At 46.3% G+C, this 19,258-nt stretch overlaps 2 protein-coding genes across 2 annotated transcripts in view; both read left to right on the top strand.

Annotated features, from left to right (window-relative positions):
• The first annotated feature begins 1,989 nt into the window (after positions 1 to 1,989).
• LOC121404221 (NADH-quinone oxidoreductase subunit I 2) lies at positions 1,990 to 2,277 on the top strand. The gene has a single exon (XM_041593486.1). The coding sequence runs from the start codon at positions 1,990 to 1,992 to the stop codon at positions 2,275 to 2,277; it is 288 nt and encodes a 95-aa protein (XP_041449420.1).
• A 279-nt stretch (positions 2,278 to 2,556) lies between these two features.
• The window catches only part of LOC121404225 (uncharacterized protein CG43867), a 96,793-nt gene continuing 80,091 nt past the window's right edge, over positions 2,557 to 19,258 (top strand). Inside the window, 2 exon segments of the mRNA XM_041593496.1 lie at positions 2,557 to 3,320; positions 3,380 to 3,472. Coding sequence (XP_041449430.1) covers positions 2,589 to 3,320; positions 3,380 to 3,472 — 825 coding nt within the window. The 5' untranslated portion in view covers positions 2,557 to 2,588.

Here is a 19,258-nt window from a genome sequence, read left to right as displayed (position 1 = left end):
CAACTTGAATTAAATCAAAATTTGCAAAATGAAGTGTGCACACAGAAAAGGGGCATGGGGCATGCCGCACACACTTGTACTCCTTAGAATGCAGCACGAAAATTGGAAAATAATTCCTATGAATGGGTTTTCGGGGTCCTATTTGGGGAGTCCTGTCCTTTGCAAGCGTCTCGACCGCAGAAGCAGCAGCAGGAACAGCAGCAGCAGGAAATGGAGTCTGAAGATGAAGGCTTTTTAGCCACAAAAATTCACAGCAAAGAAAGCAGCATCCACAAATGCATTCGACAGAGGGGAAGTGAGTCGGTGTTGGAGTTAGAGTCAGAGTCAGAGTCCTAAGAGTCCTAAGAGTCCTGGGGAATGTGCTTGAAAACCCATCAGCCCCTGGGTAAACCACAAAACATGAAAGAGAAGAGCCTTCTCTCTTACTCTGTGGCAGGCAGGCAGCACTCCACTCCACTCCACTCCACAAGCGAGGAAATGTCAAGTTTTCTGTCTATAATTTAGTGGCATATTCAATTTGTCCCTGAGAATCCCTAGTCCCGAGTCCCGAATCCAAGTCCAAGTCCAAGTCCTTTTGCAGCTGCTGCTCTCCTTCTGTCCATCCGTCCATCTGTCTGTTGATTAAGCATTGCGCACACGTAGTGGCAATTGATGCCCCAGATTCGCGCACCTGTTGGAACCCCAGACTAACCCTGACTATCCCGCTGGTCAGTGGTGTTCCTCCCTGCACTCTCCCTTCGCTCTGCCTCTGCCTGAGTTGGGTGGCACGTAGCCGCACAGAGAACTCAACTGGCACATGGAGGTGTAAATGAGAACTGGTTCCGGCTAATGCATGGAAGCGATTGATAGATTGATTGATGGTTGCACACTTGAGGGATTCCTGCTCATTGTTTGTGCAACATTGCACACAGCACACAGCACACATGATGATCGTCTCCCCATGCATTGAATGCTGTTTTGTGTGGCACAGAAGAGAGCGAAATCTGCACCAAAAGTTATCCATGGACTGTGGCAGTATCAGGGCATAGCCAGAGCATTTATAGTTGGCATTGGATTGGTCCACTCAAAGGAACAGATCGACATGCATTACGTGACAGTATTTGCAACTAAAACTTACGACAATGACAATAATCGAACGAATAATAATCGAATAATAATCGACTATCTGTATGACATTTTTTTTTTTTACTTATATATGAAATATTGCGTGTTAATTTCTGGCCCAACTAATTAAATATTAGTTACCAGGCTACCCAGTAGCCCAAATTAAACAAACTTCGATTAAAAATTACAAAAAACAATTCTTAGGCAGGCATTGCTTAGGTCCCAATTGGCAGACGAAAGCCAACGTATTCTATTTTTAGAATGTGTCTCATATTTCCCTCTCACTCTCACATGTTACATGTAGCTATGTAAACCCACCCTTAACTGCATCATAACAATGCGCAAGAGAGAGACAGAGAAAAATTATATTGCAATTTCGGTTTTTCGTTTAGTTCTCTCTCTGATGGATGAGCCATGTACATTATGTACAGGAAAATCCAGATAAGAGTAAAAGATATATAACGAAAATTACGTAAATACATCTATGACGGTGCATGCAAAGGGATTATCTGTCTGGAATATCATGTTGTATCGAAAATGAAATGTCGTTAAAGCCTAACCGATCGTAGTGGGCCTGGGCAGATAACCTTTCAGATGGTTTGCTGCTCAGTGTTCAGTTCCTCAGTCGAGCCTGAGATTTCCCAACCTAACAAAATTTTCTACACATTTTTTGGCCAGATACAAATTGGTTGTGAGTATTATTTTGGGCTAAAAAACACAAAACAAACCAAACCAAACGAATGCTGATACTTACGCTTGCAGAGGATGACGCATCCCGGTTCAAGCAGTGGCAAGCACGCTCCCCGTCCCCATAGGCATCATCATCACAGGATGCCAGAGGCCGAACACAGGCGGACAGAGCGAGTTATCTCGCCGCAGCAGGCGATGGCGCCCGCGGACATGGCCGCCACTTCCATGCCCGTGGCCAGTCCCATTGATGAACGGATCCATCCCTCGGAGGACACTTTGACACTGGCCGCGGCTGTGGCCGCCTCCATACCGGCCGCACCGCTGGCACCCGCGCCAGCTGTGGCGGTGCCTGTGGCCCAGGTGTCGCCCACACAAACGCCAGCCCCAGCGGCTGCCCTCGAGACTGCGCAGGCGCAGGCGGAGACTGTGGCGGCGCCGTTGGAGAGACGCGGCATACTCCAGCGTCTCTTTGGCTGGAACTAGCGACGCCCTCCCATTTTGAAGTTCATCAAAATTACCATAGTTGCAGGATAATCAAAGGCTACCCGCCGCTTGAGGCTCGAATAAACAGAAAAAACAAAGGCAGAGCCACCACAAATTCGAGTGTTTTATTTTTTCACAATGGGGAAACAGATTTCCACAGACTTTTGAGGCACTTGTGCCTCGACAAAAACGTTGCAACTGTTTGTACACATTAATTTCTATAATTAATTTAATTTCCCGCTCTTTTGCAGCTCTCTCTCTCTCTCTCCGTCTCTCTCTCTGGCTCTGTCGCTGTCTCTACTGCAACGTCAATGTCTGACGAAGTGCCTTTGGGGCGTCTATCGCAAATCTTCGATACGCTCACAAATCTGCAGCAACAGCAGCAACAATCGCTGCAGGTGCAGGCCACAGCGGCGGCAGCGGATCAGCGGCGACGTTCGGCCTCATCGTCGCCCTCGCCGTCTGCCAGTGCATCGGCCTCCAGTTCGGGCCGGGCCACGCCCTCGGCTGCGCTCTACTATACGCAGAGCCACCAGAGCCACTACTTCCTGAGGCCCCAGGATGGCAGCAGCGTGGGTTTCCTGCACACCTTTCCCTCGCACCTCTACCACCACCAGCAGCAGCAGCAGACTCAGCAGCAGACTCAGCAGCAGGCGCAGCATCTGCTCCAACAACAACAGCTGCTGCAGCAGCCGCCGTCGCTGCCGGGGCGATTGTCGGGCTCCCAGTCGCTGCACGGCTCTCCGTTGGTGGTCAAGCGGGCCACCTCGTTCAGCGGTCAAATGCCGCTGGTGCAGGGGCGCCTCTCCAGCACCACCTCGACGCCGAACAGCCCGCGGCTGATGCCACGGCGCGTGCCACGGCCCCCGCCCATACCGGCCAAGCAGGGGGCCAAGGCGGAGGCGCCGCAGCCGACCGTGAATCCTGTGAATCCCGTGCTGGCCGCCCTGGATGCCCCCGATGCGCCGTGGCCGCACTTTTCCACGCTCACCGAGCACCTGGACGTCCATCAGGTGAACAACTACGGACAGGCCCTGCCGGAGGTAAGAATTCCACTGACTTTTCGCGAGGGAAGAACATTCAGGAGGTTCCCTCTTTGCAGATCAACTGGCAGGAACGTTGCCTGGAGCTGCAATTGGAGCTGCATCGATCGAAGAACCAGGCGGGACGCATACGGGATATGCTGCGTGAAAAGGTAGGCCAAACCAAACCAAACCAAACTAAACATTCGCTTGGCTCTGAAGATGACACAGAAACCGCATTAATTACACAGATGGCAAACGAAAGTGGGTTTATGTAATTTTGTCTGCGGGGGCATGGGCATGGGGTACACAGGCGCCACCATCTTGAACGTAATTATGATTTATGAGTGCGCGCCACGGATGGAACATTTTTACGACCAGAAACAGACAGACACAGACACAACAGCCCCCGAATGTGGGCTTCATTGCGTGGCTGGGTGGGGTGGGGTGTTGTGGAGATAGTGTAGCTGTTATGGTGGGACATATGGAGCTGTGGAAGGATTCCCCCTCATTATCGGGCTAATTAAGTCATTAGGCATTTGGCCAAAAGGAGCAGCGCAAGAAGCAGCCACCCACACCAGCGCTTGTTTCGGCGCCCGCATTAATGCAAAAAAAAACTATATGAATTATGTATTAGAGTGAAATGTGAACTACAATAAAGAAAACTCCCTACATACCCCCCCTGCACTCATTGCGCTGCCAGGGGTGGTGGCGGAGCCGTAGCCGGAGCCGTAGCCAGAGCCGGAGCCTGCAACATGACATAAATTAATTTTACTTCAATGATTTTTATTCCATGAATTATGCATGAGTGCTCTCTCTCTCGCTCTCTCTCTATTCTCTCCACCCACCGCTCGATGGGGAAAATTTTGTAAGCGCCCCGACATGGATATGTATATATATCCAGGCGGTTATGGGGCTACCATTAGCTCCGCAAACTCACTTTTGAATTAGTTTAAAATCTTACGAAAAATAAAGTCAATTATTTTTTTGGATTTTCATGTTTAATAGGGATTTGCATGTGTTGAAATTTAGTTTATAAAATTAAATAAAAACAAATTAGATATTTATAAAATTAAATAAAAACAAATTAGATATTTATAAAATTAAATACAATCAAATTAGATATTTATAAAATTAAATAAAAACAAATTAGATATTTATAAAATTAAATAAAAACAAATTAGATATTTATAAAATTAAATACAAACATATTGTAGGTATCTAAGAATTGTGCGTGTAAGTGCCCCCACAGTGCGCCAAGAAATGCGAATTCGACAACTGGTGACCCCGGTTCAATGCAGCAAAAAGGCGTAGAGACCCAGAGGGACCCAGAGAGATGCAGAGACCACTTACCGTTGAGAGCAAACATTCACTCAATTATTATCACGAATATTATGAATATTATTTTGTATTGCTGGGGCTGGGACTCTTTCAATATTTAATTGGCAATTTCCGAGCAGTCGACAAAACGGGCAGCAGAACACCAACAGAAAATGCAGCAAAATGCAGCTAGAAAGAACAAAAAACAGACTGGGAAAACTGTGTGCATTCAGAAAATAGTAGAAAAGAAGAAAATGCATAACTCGATGGCTAAAAGTATGCGATGAATATTTTATTTCTGTTTTTATGCATTTGCCATTTTCCGTTTCCGTTTCCGTTTCGCCCAACCCAGCCACTCCCCCTCCCCACCCCATTTGCCATGCTCCATGCAGACGGATTTTCGCTTTCGTTTTTTGTTGCTCTTTTTTAGTTGACTCTTCAACTTTTGCCAGCAATGCAATTCAAGTGCATCATAAATTTTAAATTAGTTGTAATAAAAACTTGAAATGGTCCGGACACAAAACCGATGCTTGGGTCAATCTACCATGCCACTCGCAGTTGCCACCCCATTAAAACTGCCCAAGGAAGCGCCCCTCTAAATATGCAATGTTATTTATAATATTTCCCCACTCCTTTGACTCCCAGCCGGAACCCAAAGGAAGGGAAAACAAATCAAAGGGAAAAGGAAAAAGCTATAAGGAAAAACGAAGTTGTTGCAGCTATGGGGATATATAGTAGCGATATGAGATCGGATTCAAATGTAGTTTCCATCTTTGAAAAAACACAACAAACACTTGGCATTGTTTTTGTGGAATGCAGTTGCTTCTCCTTAGCAGGACTCCCTGCAGACAAAAGGGGGACCCTCCAGACCTGCAACGACCGCAAAATTTCGGCTCTTGGGTGTGTGGGGTGTGTGTGTGTGGGGTGGGGGGCTCCTATTTTCGTCTGGCAACAATGTTCAGGATGTTGAAATTATGGCCAAGCATATTGCAACATTCTTGTAGCACAATAAAATTCAAGTTTACTACCAAAGCCATACCAGGGAAAACAGCAAACAGCAAACGGACGACCGACGACTCCAGCTGATGGCAAATGAATCCAAGGGGAAGGCTGACATTGGCCAGCCCATGAATGTTGCCAAACTTCAGGATGGAATCAAAGAGCTGCCACTTTATACACTGTTCCTGCCAGTGGGCAGAAGATCAGAAGATACCTTGGAATTGCCTTCGTTTATAACCGAAAAATGTACCTAATTCTAACGTTTTTTGTGGCTGGACATTCCCGAATTAAACAGAGAGAGAGAGAGAGAGAGAGAGCGTGTGCCCAGCAAAGGGTCGCGAAAGTCGAGCGCTGACGGCGTTCCGTTGGTCATTTGATTGCCTCAAATATGCACCTACTGCCGCAGCGTATGGGCCCATGCTGGCCCCAGGGCATGGCTTGCAATTGCAGGGATTGCGGCGGCCGTCAACACGGCAAACATGGCTCGAAAATCGACTCGCATTAGTGTGTGTGCCATCGGCCATCTGCCATAAGCTGTGCATGCCCCCTAATGCGAGTTCTGCTGCTAACTACCATGCATTGCCTGCCCACCCTGCCATCGAAGCCCCCGTGGAGCGCGTTAACGCGTCGAAAGTCGCGCTTTGGGGGCAAATGACCGCCTGGCGTGCCCAGCGTGCCCAGCCTGGCGCTGTCATCCATTTCAATTTGCATCCGCAAAGGCAAAGACAGCATAGCATGCAAAACCAAAAACCCAAAAACGAGAAGTGCTGACAACAGTTTGCTCCCATTGTCGATTAATATAGACCCAACGCACACACTCGTACACTTGCAGAAAATTCCCATGCAAAGGCAAATGCAAGACACGGCAGCTCAGCAGATAGCACACTTTTCTGCCAGTGTACACGGAAATGCGTGTGTGGCAGCTGTCAGGGCGGGCGCGTGGAGCGGGAGCGGGCTGTGGCAACAATGGCACATCCGATGGCACAACAGCGCCACAGTTGCAGTTCCCAGTTTGAGGCCCATAAGCGTGGGATTGTTGCACTTACACACAACAGAGAGACAGAGAGAGAGAGAGAGAGAGAGAGAAAGAGAGAGGAAGAGAGAGGGAGAGTGAGAGAGATAAAAATGATAGACTAGGAGACAAAGGATTGTCGTTCTTTTCATGCCATTTTCATAGCCATGCCAACGGGCGTTGCAATTGTTTTACGGGAAATTGAAAATGTTGCCACTTTATACGTGTGTGTGGGTGTGTGTGTGGGTGTGTGTGTGGGTGTGTGGGTGTGTATGTGTTGTAGATGTAACTGCCAATGGCTTCGATAATTAATCGATAAGTGTGTTTAGTGGGGCAAACGAAGTTCCAACCATGGAAATATTGATGAGTACCGAATGGAAAATCATTACAGCAATCGATTAGCCATTGAAAAAGGTGTTAGCCCGTGATTATAAATCGATTGCAGTGTTGCTTCGATAAATGATCGATAAATGATCATAAAACAATTTAAAGTTTATCGACTAGTAATCGAAAAAGATAAATTATCGTTACTTATCGAAAATATTGATCGATTTCAGGGCCCGTTGCTGTTGCTCAGTCTTCCCAGTAACGATAAGTAATCGATGATTTGGGACATGATTTTGATTGAATTAAAACTTGATGGAATATTCCTTTTCGGTATTGGAAGTTTGTGGACAGCTGCCACACGCCAGCACTCCGGCCCCTGCCCCTGCCACCCTCTGCACCCTTGCCAGCCTTGAAGAGGTATGGGGGATGGACGGATGTTGGGCTTGGGTGTGGAAAGTGGATGGCCATGAATGCCTTCGTGTTTAATTAAAATTTTTTGACAACTTCGTGCTTTGGCATAAATTGGGCATCGATGCGGAGGAGGCGCATGGAGCCAGGACCAGGACCAGGACCAGACCCAGGACTCGGAATGCCCAAAGGCGGCGGGCTGGGAAGGGAAAACTTAGCCAACTATTTCAGCAATTAGAAGAGGAATCTCCCATCCGATGGCGGAACCCAAGCCCGAAACCCTTTTCCTTGTTCCATAATTAGTGAACAGAAAAATGCGTTCACAGGCAAATGGAAAACGTAAAGGACTTCGATGAATTTTTGTTGGCTTGAGGCGAGTTTTTCCATGTGCCAGCACACACTAACCCCCCGCTCCCACCCACTCATATGTGCATCCTGTTCACTTTGGTGGGTGGGGGGCCATTCAGAGATGATGTCGCAGGACCGGAGAAGAGGCACAGCCAAAGACCAACCGACGACGACGATGGCCTGCAAAATTAATGGCCATCAGTCGCATAATAAATGAAGAGCTCCTCCAGACCACCACACAGGACCCTGCAATCCGACCCGACCCGTTCCGTCCTCCTACTTTTCGCAGGACTGTGCTCTTTGTCCTTGCCACGCCCACTATTTGAATGGGGGGCGTACAGTGTACAGCGTACAGGACAATGGAGAAGGGCCACAGAGAAAAGGCAAACTAGAAACAAGAGCACAAGAAAAACGTTCTTTAAAAAAAGTTCCTTTTATTTTTATTTCTTTTTTATTTGTATTTTGTTTTTCTGTTGAAGGCAATTTTTTGTATGCCCATTAGTCGTAGAGCGTTAACAGGGTATATGGGCTAGCAGGAAAAGAAAGAGGAGATGACTTCGAAGGAATTAAAAAACGGAGCTGGGGTAAGAGCTGAATTTCCTTGCTGCTTTTGTGGCTGTTTGCAGGATTTTTTATTCACAATTAAGCATAAAAATAAAAGTGAAATTCGAAACGAATGATGTCCGTTCGCTTAGGGGAACTTTCGACAACGATTTATGTGGCATTCCAGGAAAATGCTGGAAATGGAAGCGAGTCATCAGATGATTGAGTTTCTCATCATTTAAGCAGGGTATCTTAAAGATCTTTGGCTTGATTTTTTTTGTCATCAGATATTTGATAGGGAAAGACCCTGGACAGGGTTAGGGGTAGGGTCAGGGGTAGGGGGTAGTACACCCTGTCGCGACAAAATATAATTTTGTGTATGCAGCACACATGCTGGCTGGCTGGCTGGCTGCCCGCTCGCTCGCTCGCTTATTCATTTGAATTATTCCCAAAAGCGCATTTAATTTTAATTATGCGTGACAATGCCTCATTCACAGAAGGCTACACGCTACCCCCATTAACGTGCCTGTTTCACGCTCCCATTGCCGGCAGGATTACACAACAGCCGAGTGGAAATGGAGCTGAAGCTGAAGGCTCCTCTTTGCTTTGTTTAAATATGCAGAAAAATATACATACATATGTACACACAGGAGTACGAGTGTCAGAGTGCCGCCAGAGTGCCACCGATGAAGATGGAAAATAACGAATGGAATTTGCTGGCCATTATTGCTGCGATTTCTGGCAATATTTCCAATGCGAATGATGTCCGTTCGTTTATGGGGAAATTTGTACTGAGCGAAGGCAGCGCTAATTCAGCGACTGCCTGAAAGAAGGCAATGCAACAATTTAGTCAGCGATGCCAAACGGGAACGGAAGTACCAGACAGACACGGAGAGAGACAGAGAGAGGAAGCAGTAGCTAAAAATGTGTGCCACACACAACAACAACAAAATCAAATAAAATAAAACAAAAAGCGGAAACAATGCTCAAGCGAAAGAGATGTGGAGGGGCACCAGGGGGTGGGGAATTGAGGCACACGATTGAGGGCGGACTACGCGCAGAAATCAAATGAATATTTCAGCTCCAAAAATATTTGCCCAACATTCTCTTTTGGGTTTGCTTTGCTGCCTTCAATATACATATAAATATATATATATATATGTATGTGTGTGTGTATGTATATATGTATATATTTGTCCAGCTTTATGTTGCAGCAACTGTAAGTGAGCTGCTGCCCCATGGCCCATGGCCCATGCCTCTGAATGTTGACAGGCATTTGAATGTGGGGCACGAGCAGCAAGCAGATGAACGGCGACTGAGCCGCCCAAGGGAAACGATGTTAGAGGGAAGTGGGAGAAATGTTTTGCGAAAGATGAAGACATTCGACTCAAGAAACGACACTGACTGCCTGACTGCCCCAATAGCCCACTGAAAGGCACGAAACGGATACCATGGAAAGGAGCAATATTTTCAATAAAATGTTGCAAAAATTCACTCTGCAGGCTTTTCTTTTCGTAGCTTTTGATCATTTAATTGAATATTTGATTGATCGAATGCGAAGTCTTTTTGTCTGTCTTTTTGTGGGAGTCCTTAAACTGTTGTTCCACTGTACCCAAAGGGGTTTATCCCCACCCCTATGAGGCATAACAAGCAGGCGGATAACTGCGAGGGTAACAAGCTAATAAAGTTACTCTAGCTTTCCTTTTTCGTTTGCGGGGTATTTGTGCGAGGATCCATTGCCTACTTTTTGGTGTGGCATGCAGCATGCTTGTGCCCCTGTTCTAGCAATTAATGCTGCTGGCTGCTCCCATATATATTTTCCCCTTTCTTCTGTTTGGTGAAAAACCGCAGTACAGTTGTGTGTTAAGCGGCTTTCGCAAATGTACTTTAAGCCTTTTATTTGTTGCTGTTGTTGTTGCTGTTGCAATGTTGCAATAACTCACACTTACACGGCTGCGAATGGCACGACTTGGGGGCTGGGGTTGGGGCTGCCACTCGAAATAATAATGCCGAAAAATGATTTTAAGCGGATTTGCCCCAAGAGAGTCCGAGAGTCATCGTCGTCGTCGTCTTACCTCGAGTAAAGGTCTCACAAAGGTCTCACGCCCACAAAAGTGGGCGAAAATTTATGGAAAACTATACGAGCAGAAGAGTGGCAATAAAAACGGTGGAGAAGTATGTGGGAAAACACACACACACACACACACAACAATACAAAAGGCGACCCTTGGACCAAAAGGCAGATGGAAGGCGAAGTCACAGAGCAATAAAATATATATTTATGTGTATGGGATTAAAAAGGGTATTAGCCAGTTGTTACTTTATGTAGTTCCCCCCTCGCCCAGCCACCCCACTGCCACCACAGTCTCACACAGTCTCACACAGTTGTTGGACTTTGGTCAACAATAACAGAGAGGTTCCTGGCACAGGATTCCCTGAGCCAAACAGGCGACAAACATTCACTTAACTTCAATATCAGTGTGTGTGTCCAGTGTGTCCAGTGTGTCCAGTCAGGGGGCAGGGGGGGGGGGCCAACCCTGGGGTGTGTTTTGTCGCTGGTGATGAAAGCCAAACATTTGAGAGTCCCAGCCATGGCGTAGGTGTTGCAAATTGATTTACTCCCGAGGCACAGCATGGGCTTTGGGATTCAAATTGAATTCGAATTAGGAGACTCATCCAAATGAGGTGCTTCGCAGCTTAAAGGCAGCTATCGATCGCACCCAGGTAATTGATTTCTCTCACAACCAAATTGTCATTTGCATGCAATATTTTCCAGGGGGTTTCGTTTATCGAGTTGCTGAGCATGCTGAGCGTTTTTGGGCTTAATTGCTCAACAAGTTGGCCTCCAGCTGTGTGTGTGTGTGTGTGTGGCTGAAAGCCACAAGCTAAATTCTTGCAATATATTTCGTAGTTTTTGCATTCAAATTGGCGCTTAAGCGCCTTTTACCCTTGTGTGTGTGTGTGTGTGTGTGAGGGAGGGGCATTGCCACCTGCCATGCGTTGGGTGTAAATTGTGGCACTGTGGCAGGGGCATTCACTTTGATCATGAGCTGAATCGTGGATGTTTCTGACAGCTGTTGAAGGAAGGTTGGGCCCTGCCATCTATTCCTACTCTCTTGCGCTCTCTTTCTCCCTCTCTCTCTCTCTCTCTCTCTCTCTCACTCATTCATTCTTAAAGCTGGCATTAGCTTGCAAATTTGCGTCACGATCATCAGATTGCAAAGCTATAAAATTCGGAAAAGAAATCAAAGCCAAAGCTGACAGCTGTCTCGCCTCTCTTGCTAGCTCTCCCATTATCCAGCCTTAGCTATTAATCTCACTCTCTCTCACACTCTTCTACTCTCTGGAATTGGCACTCGGCCCGCATTTAGCATGCCCTATCTCCTCTCTCTCTCTCTCTCTCTCTCCATGGTTTGCTTTCACTGGTGAGGAAAAAAAGGTCAGCAGCCAAAAATCAATAGACGACGACAACTAATGCCCGTCTCAGCCTTGCTGATCCTTTTGCCCCTTGGCTGGTCTCCTGCTCATCCTCATCCTCATCCTTCTTCTGCCTGGTTTGATGTTGACATGTTGTCGTCATCATCATCGCTCCACGACTGCGACTGCGACCTGCGACTACGAGGACGACAACGACAACGACGACGTTTAATTTAAAATTCAAATGCAAACATGTTTGGCAACGCGAACCGTTAACAGAGCGCTGTGGTGGGGTGGGACTGGGTTGGGGGATGAGGGCAGCAAGCAGCAAGCAGCAGGCAGGTGGCTCCTGCAGTTTCTGCGTGGAGCAGGGGCAAGTCATTAAAATTCGCAGGCGGCCAAAACATGTGGCCAACTTGCTGTCGTCTTTCAGGCCCACCGCTTTAAGGTTAAGCGAGCACTCAAAGCAAGAGAGAGGGAGAGAGCGAGAGAGCGACAGCGCGAGAGAGCAGGCAGCTGGGAGTCGAGTAGGTTAAGCGAGAAGCGAGAAGCGAGCAGCGAGCAGCGAGGCAGTGCTTTAAGAGAGTCCTCCTCCTGCTTGGCCGCCGTCTTTAATGTGCACAGGAATCAAAGCAGGAAAGTATGCTACAGGCGCTACATGCTACATGCTGTATGGCCTGTTAGCTGATGGTGGGATTGGGTGGGGTGGGGTGGCGCCCAGCAATCAGCAGGCCCGAATGGTGTACCCCGTTATCCACCACACACGACACGCGAGACACATTTCCCCCATTCAACAAATGTCCCTCCCCACCAAATAAAGGGAAATGCTGCGCACTCTTGATTTTGGCGCTACAAAAAGGGAAGTTCTATTGTGGCATGCCCCGTACTCGATTTGCGCGAAAGGTCTATGCGTCTTAAGGCGCTTCACTGCAAAGCTGCGGGCTTGTTTGTGACTCTAAAACAAAAATTAAAATTTAAAATTGAAATTTAAAAATTTAAATTTAAAAATTTAAATTTAAAATTGAAATTTAAAAATTTTAATCTAAAATTGAAATTTAAAAATTAAAATAAAAAAATTAAAATAAAAATAAAAATAAAATAAAAAATTAAAAATTAAGGTTGAGGTAGACGGGCTCTGTTGTATGTGAGTTTTGCTGATGTTTTTCATTGGTTAACTAATTAATTTTGATTTATGTCTTAATTATTTATTATGTATTGTTTTATCTGAAAAGTCGTTCTTAGGTTACGTTATCGATAGACCCAAAAAAAAAAATGGTATATTTGTTGGCAAAAGAAGTTGCCTACATGATTCTTTGTAGGGATTTTTCGTACATATTATTCTTTGTTAAGTGGTGAAATCGGTCACACGTGGCAGCTCTCCTCGGTTTTATTTATTTTTGTATTGTATGTACCACGGCTGTATGTATTGCATATATTTATGCATGTATTTATTTTTCCATTGGCTGTCTAAACATAGACGACTCCATATACAGGGTATCCTTTTGGTTGGTACGCGCTGTCACTTTTGGTTTGTGGGAAATTCTTGGACGCAGGACTTTTGCTCCAATTGCAACCGTTATTTTGTGCCAGCCAGCTGCTTGCTCAGTGGGGAATTTCCCTCAATACTTTTCCCCACATTTCCATTTCCAACATGGACACGGACACGGACATGGACACACACATGCGCAGGCCCTGCCAGCTGTTCTTCGTGGCAGTGTCAGCAGCAGCAGCAGCACCAGCAGCAGCAGGCTCTATGTGAGTGTGTGTGTGTGGCAGTGTTCTGTGTGTGTGTTTTCTCTGTGTGGGTCGGTAAATCACATCCGTGGCACGGCACACGGCAATCAGTTTGTCTTTGGCTGCGTAACGCGTTGCGTGCTCCGCGGGAAAGAGACTCCTCCGTATCCGCATATTCCGCATATCGCATATTCCGCATTTCCTTGTTGCATCCGCATCGCATATTCCGTGTGGGGCAACGCTCGACCAACAAATAAAAAGTGAAATTTTGTTTGTTGATATTTTTTTTTGGAACTGTTTTTTGCTGTTGTTGTTATTTTGTTGCACAAAGAATATTATTGTGAAAATTGTGAATTTCGTGACCAGCTTAAATTGTGACACACTCCACACACTCTGTTCTGTTTCTGTTTCTGCCTCTCGTTTTGCCGATGGGCGCGAAAAATCTGTGTCCAAAAAATATACATTTTTGAAAAGATAAAATGAGTGTCCTGCCTGCCTGCCCACCCCACTTGTTTGTCTTTCATTTTGTGTGGCAAGTGCCTTTGGTGTTTCCATAGAATGTTGAATTTATTTTATTTTTTTATTTTTGGAAAGTTAAGTGCAGGAAATATTTTCAGAAATTAAATCTTGAATATCTGTGGGGCTTATATCATTTAATAGAATGAATCTTTAGAGAGAATATTGAGAGAATAGAGAATATATAGAGAAACTGTTTATTAAATTACATGTTAACCTCCGTGAAAGTTTCGTAAAATAAAACATAAAATTTAGCTTTTGGTTTGACTTTTGCAATAAAATATTCAGCGTGACTTTTGTGTTGTTTCTGGCTTGCAGCTGATATAATTTGAATACCTAGATAATTTAAAAGAGAAGATCCAGCTCCTAAGAAGTCTCCCGGACCTGTAAAAAAATTAAGTTCTTCGCTTGCTCCAAAGTGTCATATTTAATTTGAGTTTTACAATTAAATTCAGACGCCAACAGGCAACTATTTTGAGGGAATTTTAAAGATATTTGAAGCTTAGTCTGCCTGTGCATATAGTGGGGAATATTTGAATAAAGTGAGAATCCATTTGTTTGTTTTTTTTGTGAATTTTAAAGGAAATTTTAAATAAAAAATAAAAAACCCAATGATATTCATTCGCTTATCAGAAATTGTTGTGCAGCTCACAGACGAGAAAGTGAAATTGCGACTAAAATCGAAATTCAATTGAATGATTGACAGAATTTAGCAGCCGCAGATTTTCCTCTAGATTTTCGCCCCCTTTAAATTTCAAGCTGGTGTCATTAATGTGTATGTTGTTGCCCGGGTCTTCCACAGATGTGTGTGTGTGTGTGTGTGTGTGTGTGTATGTTGAGGCAATTGCATGCCTTGTGCCTCGTGCCTCCCGTCTCACAGCCTGTCTGCCACATGCCACAAGCAGACAGAGCAAGCGAACGAGCGAGCGGAGGTAGTGGGTGGGTCGTGTGTAGTGGGATTGGGAGCCGTATGTATATTATCTCCAGTGAATTATGGCCTGGCCATATAGATTCCAAAACGGCTTGTCCTTACAAGAACTACAGCTGAAGTTCTAGGCGACTCTCTGGCCACTGGCCCCATGTCTGCCACACACAGCACACACACAGGGCACACAGCACACACAGAGACCCTGCTTCTGCTTCTGCTCCTGCCCCGCCATCCTGTTAGTATATGTATCATCATCATCATGCATTTTGTGTGGCACACATTGTTAAATGGACGATACAAAACTTCAGACACCCCAAAGCAGCAGCAGAGGGCAGAGGCAGACGGCAGAAGGCAGAGGGGCAGGCGGCAGAAGGCAGAGGGGCAGACGGCAGAGGCAGGCGGCAGAAGGCAGACGGCAGGAGTCATGGACATGGACATGGACATGTCCTGGACAGGACAGGACACCACCTACTGCTACTCCCTGCCTCCCTGCTGTATGCATGCTGTTGCATCGAATTTCTCTGCTCTGGAAGGACTTTGGCTATTCCACTTGATATCTGATCTCTATGCTCTATCCCTTCTCTCTATCCTCTATCTCTATCTCGTATATATGCTCGTACGTATCTCTGGTATTTCTGGGCTTAAATCATGCCAATGTCTGGCCGCATAATCGAAAAAGGTTTACCCACTAATTAGCTAAAGCTTCAGAGAGAGAGAGAGAGAGAGAGCCATCGTTCCATGCTGCAACCAAGCCATTTCCATCTCTCTCCTGCTGCTCCCCTTCTTCTCGCTGGGAAAAAAGATTCCCCCCCAGAATTTATTGATGGCCGGACAGCATTAGCCTGCCATTCCTTGAGCTGCTTCGCTGCCTTCCCACCAACCAGAAATTGAGTTATTTATGCTACGGAATTGATTGCTGCTTGTTGTAAATTGCCAGCGCCCAGTACCAGCGCCCAGTGTGTCCGTCTGGGGGGGGCACCAAGTCAAGCGTGTGTGGAGCCGACTCAAAACGTGTGTGCTGCCATCGATACGTTGCGTTGTGTTCGGATTTTTTGTTTTCTTATATTTTTTTCAGCGAAGAATTCTGCAATCCGCATTCATTTGTTCCATGGGCTTAATCAGTGGCGAAAACAGCATCTTTCCCATAAATATTTTCTTGTTTGCCATTGCCACTGAGGCATTCATTTGCACTTATTCTTCTTGCTCAATGACGATATTTGTGTAACCCTTTCGATGTGGAATTTATTTCTGCATGTTTCAATGAGAAATTTCTTAATTTTCTCTGCTTCAGAAATGGTTTGAAATTCGTTTTGCCTTATTGAAAATCATTTTTGTGTGTTGCCTGTTTTCTGTTTTCTGATGCACAAGTTTCCCATAAGCGAACGGATTTCATGCCCAGCGGCTGCTGCTCCCCATACATTTATTTCCCTCTTTCACATTTATTTATTTTTTTATTTATTTTTGTATTTTTTTTATTTTTGATTCTTGTTTGTGGTTGATTCTTCGGCAGTCGCTTCTGTTGTGGAATCAGATTTAATTTATTTATTTATCTGCTTTATGGCATTCGATTGCCATTTTCCATATGGATAAACGCGATTCACGATTCACCATTCACGATTTTCGATTTAGTCGCCGCCCATCAAATGGCAAATGACAAACAATCTGTTTCTGCGGTTAATGTCCCATTTGCGCCCACCCCTTTTTTTTTGTTGGGTTTTTTTTTTTCTGTTTTTTTTGGTGCCTCTCCCGCGGGGCCATTAATCATGTGGGCGACGCCTAAAAGTATGCAGCATGCAATTAAAAAAGAAACAATTGCAACATAAATTTGCATGGCAGACAGAGACAGAGACAGAAAGAGCGTCAGAGTGTGTGTGTGTGTGTGTGTGCGTGTTGCAACAAATTCTTTTTGCCACTTGCCACAGAAGTGCGACGAGGATTTAAAGCGCCAGCGGGAAGTGAGTGAGAGATTCGCGCGCGAGTGCCATGGGCCGAACAGTGTGCCCAGCCTAAGCGAAGCCGTTTAATACCGTGTAAAGTGCAACAAACTCTCGATTCTCGTTTGCCGATTCTCGATGGACATCAATGGAGGTGGAGCCACGCTGCTGCCGCGCGAGGGCGAGTGTTCCAGGCGGCCCCACAGTGCAGGACCCACAAGTAGCGGCACCACAGCCACTGCCATGGAGGTGTCGAGCAGCACCACCACAACGACAACCACCACCACGATCATTGAGTGCTCCTCCTCAACCACAACCACAGGAGTAGCAGTGGCAGCAGCAGCCACAGCAGACAATCCTGGGCCAGGCACATCGTCCAACAGTTCGCCGGGCAGCGGTTCGCCGGGGGGCTACATCCATCATCACATGCATCATGGATCGCCGCTGCACCACCAGCTGCATCCCTTCCAGCTGCACCACACGGCACCGCCCTCACCCCTGGCCGCCGTACGCAGCCATCCACATTCGCAACAGCAGCAGCAACAGCAGCAACAGCAGCAGCAGCATCCACATCCAGCGGGATGCCCGTCCTTGTGCTGCTCCTCTGGCGCCCACCACATGAGCCATGTGCCCCACCTGGGACCGCACCACTCGCTCTATCCCCTGATGGCTGCCGCTACGCTGGGCTATGCCGGATCGAGCGGTCCCAGCTCGCTGGTCAACTCCCCGGCCCTGGGCAGGCGGAAGCGCTACACCAGCACCTCCTCGAACTGTTCCAGCCAATTCAACAACAACTATGCCGGCCTCGATGTCGAATCGCTCGATGATATGCTGAAAAAGGTAAGCCATGGCATCCTCCCACATATTCCAAGCCTATACCGAAGCAAAGCGAAGCGAAGCGAAGCAGGAGCCATTTAATTCGCTTCAGCAGGGGACACAAAAACATTTTAAAAAAACTGAAATAAATTCCAAGATTTTTGTACATTGATTTGGTTGGCAAAACTCTCTTCCGCCTGCACAATTTCATTCAATATTTACTGATCTATTTATGGCCTGATTATGTGCAGCACTGGCTGCACTTTACTTTCGGCCGCTGTTCAATCAAAGAAGCATACAAAATGTTGAGTGTGAAAGCCGCTGGAAAGATTGGCTGTTCCTTGCCTTCCTTCTAGTTGCTGCTCCACGTTGGCGGAGTTCAAAGCTTAGCCTAGGGGTTGACGCTGCAGGAACCTCGCTGGTTGCATCCCGCCTCCTCGTGGAAGTTTCTTTTGTGGGCAGCAGTTCTTTAAGGTTTTAAATCCCCCCTCCCCACATCACTCTGCTGCTATCGTGTCAGGGTTCTTTTGCTACCTAGCTGTCTGTCCGTCTGTCTGTCTCTCTCCTTCTGTTTGCCCTTGTCTGTTGGCTGTCCACTACCGCGCCTGCCCTCTTCTGTTCCGTCCCCCCTGTCTGTCTGCCCCGCCTGTCGCAAAGCCATAAATCTTGAGCCTAGTCCGCACACAGCGTGTGGTCGGCTCCAGGTTTCCAGGTCCTGCTCCAGCTCCAGTTCCTGCTCCTCCTGCGGGGCCACTGCGAAATGTATGCAAGGCTTTTTTTTTTTTAATATTTTTTTGTGTGTGTTTGTTTAACATTTTTAAGGCTGGCCTCACAAAGAGGGTCCTGGGTCGAGGTCGGGGGGTAGCAAAGAGGAGGAGCTGGGGGGTCCAGGTCCAGGTCCGGGCCTCATAAATAATATGCGACAAGTTTTGCCCGGCCGCATGCGAACAATTTAAATTGTAATGCGCCCCAAAAACCGACAAAGAAGTTGGCAATAGAAAATGCCAATGCAAATGCGAATGACGGTGGTGGCAACCCTGGCCAGCAGTGCCACCACTGGCCAGCAGTGCCACCATGTGTGCCATATGTGTGTGTGCCGTGTGTGTGTCGATGTGCGATAATGAACTCGACACGTGCCCCAGGGGGGATCGACACTGAAAGAAAAAGCTGGTTTTTGGCAGAGAGAATTTATCCTTACTGAAGCGAAAATATATGCCCAAGTAAGCATGTGAGCATGTACTCAGAGATTCATGAATATATGCTCAAAGCATCGGAAATATATATCCAAAGAATCAGTTATGTATACCCAATGAATCATTGTTTTAGGTATGCCTGCCATGAATCAGGAATGCACCCGCATAAAATCATAAAAATACCCTCAGGGAATTAGCAATAAATGCTCTAGAAATATATTTAAAAATATATCGAGTATATTTTTGTAAGGAATAATTAAGAACTTATCCTCGAAAGAAAATGCATCCTCAAATTATGAAAGACAAATTCTTTCAGCAATGAACATTCTGATAAACATTATCCAGATATATGAGGATCAATGCAGATCGTGCAGATGAACATCTAGATCTCGCACAATATTAATAAAAAAAATTTCAGAGATATTCTTGCAGCTCCGTTGCGCATATAAAACATATACAAATCA

This window comes from Drosophila obscura, unplaced genomic scaffold, assembly GCF_018151105.1.
Source record: "Drosophila obscura isolate BZ-5 IFL unplaced genomic scaffold, ASM1815110v1 contig_190, whole genome shotgun sequence".
Classification (NCBI taxonomy): Eukaryota; Metazoa; Arthropoda; class Insecta; order Diptera; family Drosophilidae; genus Drosophila; species Drosophila obscura.
The sequence above is the reverse complement of the archived record's forward strand: the minus strand, read 5'-3'. Positions and strand labels throughout refer to the sequence as shown.

What these genes read in the sequence shown, in the direction of transcription:
- LOC121404221 (XM_041593486.1), top strand. Translation starts at nt 1,990, where the DNA reads ATGGCGCCCGCGGACATGGCCGCCACTTCCATGCCCGTGGCCAGTCCC.